The 10,663-nt window shown below is 44.4% G+C and overlaps 1 protein-coding gene across 1 annotated transcript; it reads right to left on the reverse strand.

Annotated features, from left to right (window-relative positions):
- Nucleotides 1-8,164: 8,164 nt before the first annotated feature.
- Nucleotides 8,165-10,156, reverse strand: LOC146969731 (verrucotoxin subunit beta-like). The gene is made up of 2 exons (XM_085804384.1): nt 10,032-10,156; nt 8,165-9,921 (listed from the first exon to the last, which is right to left on the reverse strand). Exons 1-2 carry the CDS (start codon nt 10,129-10,131, stop codon nt 8,165-8,167), a joined length of 1,857 nt encoding a protein of 618 aa, XP_085660510.1. The 5' UTR covers nt 10,132-10,156.
- Nucleotides 10,157-10,663: the final 507 nt, after the last annotated feature.

Here is a 10,663-nt window from a genome sequence, read left to right on the forward strand (position 1 = left end):
TGTTGTAATTTTTAAATTAGTTAACGGTGGTTAGCAGTTGACGCTTGGGTTATTTGTTGTCTAAATGAAGATGGAATAAGGATTAAATGTTTTGTTTTTAGTCCAGTCCGGAAGGAATAAGAGGCTTCACGACACGACGAGTTCTGATGTGGAGAGAGAAGTCATCCTGGAGCCGTTTAAGTTCAAAACACGTAGCGTATTTCTGACCGACGAGGGTATGAGAATGGGAAATGGAGGACAAATATTGTTGAATAAAAGGCAACAATGAAATTTTGTTATTTTGTGTGTTTTCATTACCTATTTAATGAACACCTGATACCCACCTAATAATTTATTTTCATTATACCATGAAGAACACTGTATGTTACTGTAATACAGTTTTAATTTAGGGTGACCAAGAGTTATCTTATGGCCGGACATGCACCTTTCACGTCCTGTCTGGGTCCGGTTATGAATTCGTGAATATGTTGGTAGAGTCACCGCAATAACTGCAGATGGTACAAGTACCACCAGCCTGTTCTGAGCATATCTTTCTTTTCTTTTTTTCAGTCCGACTCCGGTATATTTTATTTTATTTTACCATAAGTATATCATATAAAAGACTCAAGTGGAATCATGCAATAGACTAAATAATGTGGAGCAATGAAAACAATCTTAGTTAATTATGTTGGTTGATGGTTTCAAATCTTGCTCTCTACTGTACGTGTGCGGAGATTAGTCTACTGTAAAGTTACGTAGCCTATAGGCTTAAGCCTTTGAGCAGATGCATCAGCGTTGTGTTTTGAAATACATTTTTCATATTAAATCAGATCTTATTTACATTAGGCCTATCCTACTGTTAAAACATTCAATGGTAAATAAGGTGTTTTTTGTTGTTGTTTTTTTGACAAAGACTGGAACTGAGGTTAAAAGTTAAAGTTAAAATATTAAATATTTTTCGATGAACTTGTCGCTATGTGGACAGAGTTTAGGTCTATACCCCATTTTGACAGTTAATGTTATCAGAGACGTTCTATATTGTAATGCAATAATGTTGCTGACAGACTCGCGTTACATTGTTGTTTAATTAAATATATAAATCAACTACAAAGCCGTTTCCTCCAAAAATGTCTACATGATTTTATTTTGAAGTTTCTTGCGTGCACTTCCTGTCTGACAGTGGAGGCAGCCTGAGCGTGGAGCCTGCACCGGAAGCAGCCTGACGGTGGAGGTCTGCAGCCAGACTTGAAATAAAGTGCCTGTTACATTCCTCTCCTTCAGTAGGAGCAGGGCTTGGTGGTGCTCTCCCTCTCTCTTTTTTATTCACCTATCCAGGTGGAAGAGCCTGCCACTGGGACTCCCTACCTTGCTGCTCCGCCCTACTTCAGCTCCGCCCGCACTAATTGGTGGACCAATCCTGTGCCAGGACCGTGCTTAAAAGGCCTGCTGTGGGGAACACAGCTCTCTCACTATGCTTGCTCCATGCTTGCCTCCAGAGCTGGTAGCTGGTGATCAGCAGGCTCTTGTTTTCTTTTTTGTTAAGGGTTTGTGGAAGGGAGGTGGGCCAAGGTAAGACTGGGGTACCCTATACATCACCACTCACGTAGGTTGTTTATGTTTGAGACACTAGGTTAGGGGTTGGTGCCACCTGTGTATAGTTTTGTTGCAGCCATTTGTTAGCTCAGTTAGTCAGACCTTGTGTTCTTTTCTTTTCTTCACCTAGCAAGCAGTAGTTAGGCCCAGTTTTGTTCTATTTTATTTCATTTCTTTGGCACAACCCACATGGCCCTCCTTCCCTCATCCACCTGTAAAATCCTGTTAATTTATTTGCTCCTCATTTATGTGAATAAACCCTTATTATTTTTGTCCTCAAGTTCTGTCTCTCTCTCATCATTTGTTTGTTGAGTTACTGTCTCCAACTGGAGCCATAACAGTGCCGTTACTCCGACAATGAAAAAAAATAAATCAAATGACGGACGAGAGAGAGAAAGAGGAGGAGGAGGACTGTAGGGGAGATCTGTATGAACTTGTTGAAGAGCTGTCACCGTCGGACCGCAAGGCAGAATTGCCACCAACACTGCAGCTGCTGATTGCACTTTTTTAACCCCTTTTCACTCCTATAAATTCTGTAATATTCGCCTATCCAAGGCGTACCCAAAGTAAATTGAATGCTGTTCTTGAACTGTTTGGAGAATATGGATGGGCTTGGTCTCTTTTGAAAGGTAACACTCTGAAGTTTTTCCCCAAACTGAAATAATCACTATAAGTGCTATTATCATTGAGTAATCTAAGTGGGAGCACACTGAATTAGAATGTTTTTATTCTCGCCTGAATTTTTTTGTTGCAATCAGATGCCTGAAGATGAGTGTAGCTGAGAATTTTAGCTGGAAAACACAATGGGACCACAGCATGAAGCCTTACCTGGCCCCAGTTCAAATTTGATAACAATCCTGCTAAAAATTAGTATTTTACACATGTTTTTCTAAGTGTATATCTAGGCGTTTTCCTAAAATTGCCATTGAGAAACAATACATGCGCCAAAGTGCAGCATTTGCATTGTTACGCATGAAGATGGCAGTGCTGCCTTTTCCCAGGGACCGTGAATGCAGCACATCGTTTTTTTCGGAATTTCATTGGCTATTCAATGCATCAGTTGCCATCGGGATCGGTTCCTATTGGCTGAAGCCATTCAGTGCTGTCGGAGGGGATGTTCCTCATCAGACACAGCCACTCATTCGCTATTGCAGGCGGCAGCCGGGGACAGGGAGCTTGTGATTGGTCGAATGAGCTGTCAATCGAAAGGTCAGAGTGCAGCGCCATTTTGTGAAGTGAAATAAACATTGTTTTCATGTAAACGCCGGACTTATGAGGAGAAATAAACGGATTTACTGGATATACAATGCGTAATTTCATAAGATGCAGCAGCGGGATGAGGTTATCTACCGGTACAACCGTGTGTTTTGGACTAAATACTTTACTGGATTGGATTTACTGGACTTTTCTGAATGTAACGACACCAAGTTTGTGGGGAAACCCTGTGATCCTGAGCCTGCCCTGACACAAATTGTGAGTTATATCGGCTCTTTACGAACTTTGTTAGCATGTTTATAGTCTGATTCGAGTGTTGCTGTGATGATTATATTTAGGAATGGTCAGCATATCTTTAATCACAAGAGTTTTAGCTTTCCAATGATATGTGGCATGACTATTTCAAGTGACTGGTGACATCCTCTATGACACCTCCCTGTTTAAAACCCCCAAGACAGCGGAAGGTAGTTAACAATGTATCCTAGCAACGCACGCTATTGTAAGCAGGGTTCTAAATTAACACCCGCCAACCCGCCAAATGCGGGTTAAAAATCATTTTGGCGGGTGTTAATAAATACTTGCTAGCCAGTTTGGCCGGTGATGCACAAGGCAATCATCACGGCCAGAGCCGCTCTACTGTTCTCAGTCATTTGTCCCCCTGGCAGCACTTACTACATTTCCCATGAACACTGCATGCTACGTGATGACGTATCAGACGCCCATTGGCTGCGCGCAGGCCGGTGTTTCACGCTATAGCAGAGAGGAGACTCCAACACGTCGCTCGCGACTCACACCGGCCCGCTGGGTTGAAGCGTGTGTGCGTGCATGGGGCTGTTCAGATGCAACGTGTAGACGCGCCACATGCCCGCTCACAACGAAAGTGAAGCCGTAGCGGCGGCAGATGATGCGTCGCGGTTTGTTTGTTTTTTCGTGCATGTCCGCGGTGCACAGATGAAAAAGCTCAACTTTTTGGGAGGCAGCAAGCGCACTGCATGTCATGTGAATCGATCAGCTGCACGGACCTGCTTCTCCTGCAGCGACATGCTACCTGGCTCTCAGTGCTTGTCGGTGTTCTGTCAAATCCTGGTTCCCTGTCCAGCTGGTTCTCCCCTACTGTTTCCCACAGAGCTCTGCCCCCACATGTAGAATGTGTTAGAAGCACTGAAATATCCCTCATGTCCTCCTCTCAGTCTGCCCAGTCCTTCATTGACTATAGTTACTGGACTAGTTTTTTTTAGTTTTTTTTGTCTAGCTAACAGAATACAGTTGTGTGTAAAACTGAATAAATAAATAAATAAATGATAAAATAAAATAATAAAAACAGGATTTTAGGGTAAGAGTAGCTTATAAGGTTTGACATCACACATTACCTGTACTTAATCATTTGCAAAGATGTACAAAGACATTTAGGCTACAATGAAATGAATGAGAAATACAATTCTTTTGTGAACATTTGCCAAGTGGTTTGGAGGTTTGTCCATGTTGTTTTGAGAATGTGATTTCTGTTTTGAAAAATGAGCCAAACCAATGGAGAAAAACTGTAATAGAGGCACAATACCTGAAAGTAATTATTTCAGTTGTCAGTATGATAGTTGGGCTAAAAACATATTTTCATGGGAAACACAGTATGAACGTAAAGAATCTCTTATTTTCACCGGAAAAAATTTGGCTAGTGGAAATTCTGTGGTAATCTAAAAAGTTAATTTAGAACCCTGATTGTAAGCATTCACATGAACGCGCATCGCTAAGACCAGGCGTAGTTAAGACCAGGCGTAAGTCTGGTTGGTGCAACTGGCCTTAAGTCCACTCTAAAGACTGGTCTTAGTTAAGACCAACTTAGGAGTTACGACCAGGCTTAGTTAAGACCAGTTGGCGCAACCGGCTCCAGAAGCATAAGAGCCAGAAATGTGGCGACTGGGTCCACACATCAGTGCTTCATGGACTTTGATATTTAGTTGTTTGAGTTGTGTGTGGGTCATGTAAAAATGGTTCTTACACGTTGTGGCCCAGAGTCTGCCGTTTGATTTGATGTGCAATTTGACTTTATTATGTTATGATTTGTGCAATAGTGGCACTTTGTTTGCTCTGTATGCTTAAGAGTTTTCCTTTTGGGAGACTTTCGTTTTTATAGGTTGTGGATCTAATAAATTAAATAAATAATTAATCTAATTTTTATAGGTTGTGGATCTAATAAAAAAAAACCAAGATGGCGGCACCCTGTCTGGCTGCGGCAACACTGACTCTTGATAGTGTTAGGTTTTCTACAAACCAGCTTCACAGCTTGCAGCGAGCCAGTATGACCGTAAGACCTTACTGGAAGTACAACAGTTTGGCTGTGGGAACTTTGCGGACGTGGCATTTGAGGAACGCCTGCACGACCTCGGACTGCTTCGCCGGGAGGACCAAGCGACCTGCAGAGCGGCGGAGCCACCCGCTAACACCGGCTGCTACAGAAGGACACGGAGGCGGCGCCACAGGAGACAGAAACGCGGTTGTCGAGGTGATGCCTGAGGTGATGCCTGAGGTGATACCTGATGCAGCTGTTAGCTTAGCGGGGCTAACAACACTCCGGCTTGACACTGTTGTGACTGGAAAATCCTGGGGTGGTGGTGTATGCATTTACACAAACAACAGCTGGTGCAGTTATGCTACCGCTATTTCCAGCCACTGCTCTCCTGACATAGAGTTTTTGACTGTGAAATGCAGGCCTTTCTATCTGCCCAGGGAGTTTACTGCGGTTAGCATTACTGCTGTATACATCCCCCCAAGTGCTAACACCAAGGAGGCTCTGCGTATTCTCTACCATTCCATCAGTAATTTGCAAAGGAACCATCCAGAGGGTGCTGTCTTTGTTGCTGGAGACTTCAACCAGGCCAACTTAAAGACTGTCCTCCCCCACTTCCATCAATATGTGGACTTTGCTACACGCGGAGAGAATACTCTAGACCTGGTTTACAGCAACATCAAGCAAGCTTTTAGAGCAGCACCCCGGCCTCACCTTGGCTCCTCTGACCACCTCTCTGTAATGCTCATTCCAGCCTATAAGCCCCTGCTGATCAGAGAGAAACCCACTGTGAAGCAGGTCAGAGTCTGGCCTGAGGGAGCTACAGAAGCACTCCAGGACTGCTTTGAGTGTACGGACTGGGACATGTTTAGAACAGCAGCCACCTATAATCAAAACATCGATGTGGATGAATATGCTATGTCTGTGTCAGGATACATACAGAAGTGCATGGAGGACGTCACTGTCATCAGGAACATCACTACCCGGGCCAACCACAAACCTTGGATTACTGCTGAGGTGCGTGCTGTACTGAAAGTACGAAACACTGCCTTTAAATCCGGTGATTTGGTAGCTCTGAGAACAGTTAGAGCCAATCTTAACCGGGCGATGAGGAAAGCAAAACGTGCCCATGGTCAGAAGATCCAGGGTTTTTTCCAGGACAACACCAACACCAGGAACATGTGGGAAGGCATCCGGGCCATAACAAATTACAGGGCCCCTCAGATGTCCTGTAAAGATGACACAGACTTTCTAAATGAACTAAATAATCATTTCGGCAGGTTTGAGGCATTGAATACCACCACAGTGAGGAAATCAGAGTCTCAACCAGGAGAGCAGGTACTGTCTCTGGAAACTGCTGAAGTCCGCCGGACCCTGAGAAACATCAGCATGCGAAAGGCAGCCAGGCCAGATAACATTCCTGGACGTCTGCTCAGGGAATGTGCGGATCAGCTGACCTCGGTTCTGACGGACATTTTCAACACCTCCCTGATCCAGGCCATTGTCCCATCATGTTTTAAGACAGCTACCATCATACCAGTGCCCAAAAAATCTACAATAACCTGCCTCAATGATTATCGCCCTGTAGCACTCACACCTATAATGATGAAGTGCTTTGAGAGGCTCATTAAACAGCACATGGTCTCCAAACTCCCCTCTGGCTTTTACCCGTTCCAGTTTGCCTACCGCCTGAACCGCTCTACAGAGGATGCCATCATCTCTGCAGTCCATCTGAGCCTACAACATCTGGAGGAGAAGAACACCTATGTGCGGATGCTTTTTGCTGATTTCAGCTCAGCATTCAACATAATAATCCCTCAGCATCTGGTGAACAAACTGGCACCCCTGGGCTTCAGTACCACACTGTGCAACTGGATCCTGGACTTCCTGTCTGATAGACCCCAGGCCGTAAGGGTGGGGAAGAACACCTCCTCAGTCATCAACCTGAGCACCGGTTCTCCTCAGGGCTGCGTCCTGAGTCCGCTGCTCTTCACCCTGATGACTCATGACTGTGTTGCCAAGTCCACCACCAACTATATCATCAAATATGCGGACGACACGACAGTAGTGGGCCTCATCCGCAATAACAACGACCAGGCATACAGAGAGGAGGTGGAACAGCTGGTGAACTGGTGCAGCAGGAACAACCTTCTCCTGAATGTGGACAAAACCAAGGAGATCATTGTCGACTTCAGGAAGAATCGACCCAGTCACACTCCACTGTGCATCAACAACACAGCAGTGGAGGTGGTGAAAAGCACAAAGTTCCTGGGGATGCACATAACAGATACCTTAACCTGGACAACGAACACCACATCTCTGGTAAAACGAGCACAGCAGCGTTTGCACTTCCTCCGTAGGATGAGAAGATCACATCTCCCCTCTCCCATTCTCACCACTTTCTACAGAAGCGCAATTGAATCCATCCTGACCAACTCCATCTCTGTGTGGCATGGCAGCTGCACAGCTGCGGACTGGAAGTATCTTCAAAGAGTGGTGGGGATAGCGGAGAAAATTACTGGGACTTCTCTCCCTTCCATCATGGACATTGGTCAGAAACGCTGTCTGACAAGAGCACAGAACATCACCAGAGACCCCACACACCCACACAAGGAACTGTTCTCACTGCTGAACTCTGGGAGGAGGTATCGCAGCATGAGGAGCAGAACAACCAGGTTCTGCAACAGTTTCATCCCCCAGGCCATAAAACTGCTGAACCTCCAATACGGCTGAATTCTTAAACTTCTGCACATGCCACTTTTAACATGTTTAACATTTTAACTGTGATCCTTTTAACATTTTTAACATTTTAACTGTGACCCTTTTAAATATAAAATAGTATCCTTTTTGCACATATGCACATAGAGCACTTTATTGACCGATCAACCTCACTTGTCTTGTTTTTTAATTTATTTATATATATATACACACATATATTTCTGTTTGTGCCAAGAGTCAGTGAGACAAAATTTCGTTCTATGCACACTGTGTATTTTGAATGACAATAAAGTACCTATTCTATGTTTATTTCCCTTGTTGACAAAGATCACATCTCTCATGTATCTTACATTACACAGTTGGACAGACTCCATGTCAGAGCAAACTGGTGTCTCTTACCTGAGTTGGTGGACCAGCTGCTGGGGGGGTCACAGCTGTGCAGATGTTGCTGCTGACAGTGTAGCTGAGTTTTCCCACAGCTGTGACTCTGATCTCATACTCAGCGTTTGGTCTGAGTCCTGACAGAGTCACTTCCTCCTGGTTCTTCTTCAGTGGTTCAGATGCCCACTGAGGGTTTCCTTCCTGTTTGATTCTGTGTTCTACTCTGTACTCTACAGATCCAGGATCTGGTTCAGGTGCTGCTCTAACTGTTATTGTGTCATATGAACCAGCAGCAGCTGTTGGGGTGGCAGGTTTTGATGGAGGAACAAAGTGGACTGGTTCATCTGATCCTTCTTCATATATGTAAATACACGCCCCAGGATGATGTTCATCATATTTTGATGCAGATATGAATCTGGTGTCATCACTGCTGTTCACCTTCTTCAGTTCTTTGAACAGTTGTAGTTGTCTCCTCATAGTCAGTCTGGTGTCAGTGGTGAGCCAGTCTGAGTCTCTTGTCTGTAGATCAGAGGATTCTCCAGCTGTGTCCATCATTCCTGCTGGTGTCAGGTGATTGGACAGTTTGACCAGGAAGCTATCAGGCTGCTCTACTGAGGTAAATGAAAAGCACACAACATTTCTGACCTTTAAATCAGACAAGAGGTCATCCAGCTCATCATCCATCTTCACATCTAGTTCCACCAGCTGCTTAAGGTAGGACTTCAGTGTGTCTGATTCCTTCTTCTTGGTTTTTAGCCACTGATCCAGGTCTTTACTGTTGAATGGTGACTTCTCATGTGCCTTGAGGATCTCCTCCAGGGCACTTTCCTCTTTCCCACCTCCTCGGATTGAAGGAAGCACTGACCCGAGCTTCTGCATGAAGTCCAGCTGGTAATGTTTGCACATCTGCATCAAATCCTGAACCTTCTTTTCCATGGCAGGAAATGTTGCTGCTGCTGTGTCTCTCAGTAGGTCTCTGCATCTCATTTCTATATGGTTCAAACTCTCTATTGTTTCTGAAGAGATTCTGATGAGAGCACTGCTGATGTCTCTTTGGAGTCTTGCTGCTCTTGAATCCAGCTTCACCAGAGGGTAGAGCCACACCCTGAGAGGAACAGCATGTTCTCCATCCTCTCCCAGCGTCTTAGGAAGGTCTCTGTAAATACTCACAGCATCACTGAAGGATGTTGGGTTGGAAGGTAACTTGAAGTCTCCATGAAACGTGCAGCTAAACTTTTCAACTGCTGCTTTCTCTTCTTCGTTCATGTTGAAAGATGCTTCACAATTTACTGAAAGGAATTTCAGTTTATTGAACATGAGTTGTGCCTCTCCCTCCACTTGTTTCTTATCTTCCTCTGATGATGACTCTCTGTCAAACACAAAGTAAGCACCAGCTCCGTACAAGATGGCTGTGACCACATGAGTGGCAGTGTCGTCCTCAAACACATTAGGATGAGCCACCTGTCCACGACCCAGGTGAGCCATCGTTAATGATTCAAACCTTGTTGTTGTTTTGTACTGAAGAGTCATGCGGGCTTGTTTGGCAGATTTCTTTGTGTCTTTGAAGTATTTTGCTGATCCGTCCACATTCACCAGTCCTCCCAAGATGCTCAGCTTCAAAGAGCCAGAGATCTTCAATGAATCTGACTTCTGGTTAATTGAATCTGATGTGGTGACATTGAAGTCAGTGTTATTTTGATGTTGAACACTGGTGTTATTTTTCAGTTGATCTGGATCCCACAGAGTTACACCTGTTGACACATTCATGAAACGATGTTGAGAATTGTCACAATAGTTTTGAAGCTGTGTATTTATTCATGTTAAGATTAAATGAGGTTCTGAACACATCATCAGGTCCTACCTGGAACAAGAAGGTCCCTCCTGCAGTCATACAGCATGCCAAGCTGGAATGGTCTTCCCAGGGCTGCAGTCTCTATGGTCTCATCACCAGCTGAGGCCATGATGTCACTAAGTTTCAACTGGAAAACAAACACACAAACTACTTCATCATCAATTCAAAAGTAAATTAAATTGTTATCGGTACTTCAGGCTGAGAAAGGGAGTGCAGTCTTTTTGTGGAAATTCAGAAAAATCCATCATATGTTGCTCTGATAAGCTCATTGTGCTTGATTCCATGTCCCATAACATCTTCCAGCTGATTGTTCTTCTCTCCACACCTTCCTAATGCATCAACCATCCGTCCACCCCCGATTTCATCGTGGCCCACACATTTCAAGCATCAGGCCTGATCATGAGCGTCAACGAACAGACGTGTAGTGTGACATAACTGTCCACCATTTTGTGTCTACGACGCTGACGGAAAGTAAAGCATGTTAGAATTTTTTGTATTTCTTCTCGTAGTCTGACATCTCCTACGACGTGAACTGTGATGTCGACCAATAGGACAACAGAGCGCTCTGACACATTGTTTACACACAGTGGGTCTCATTCATGAAACGTTAGTAAATGTGTGTGTAGATTTGCACATCAAAG

The sequence above is a fragment of the Trachurus japonicus genome, chromosome 17 (assembly GCF_045865225.1).
Source record: "Trachurus japonicus isolate A0001 chromosome 17, Traja_1.0".
In the NCBI taxonomy this organism is placed as follows: domain Eukaryota; kingdom Metazoa; phylum Chordata; class Actinopteri; order Carangiformes; family Carangidae; genus Trachurus; species Trachurus japonicus.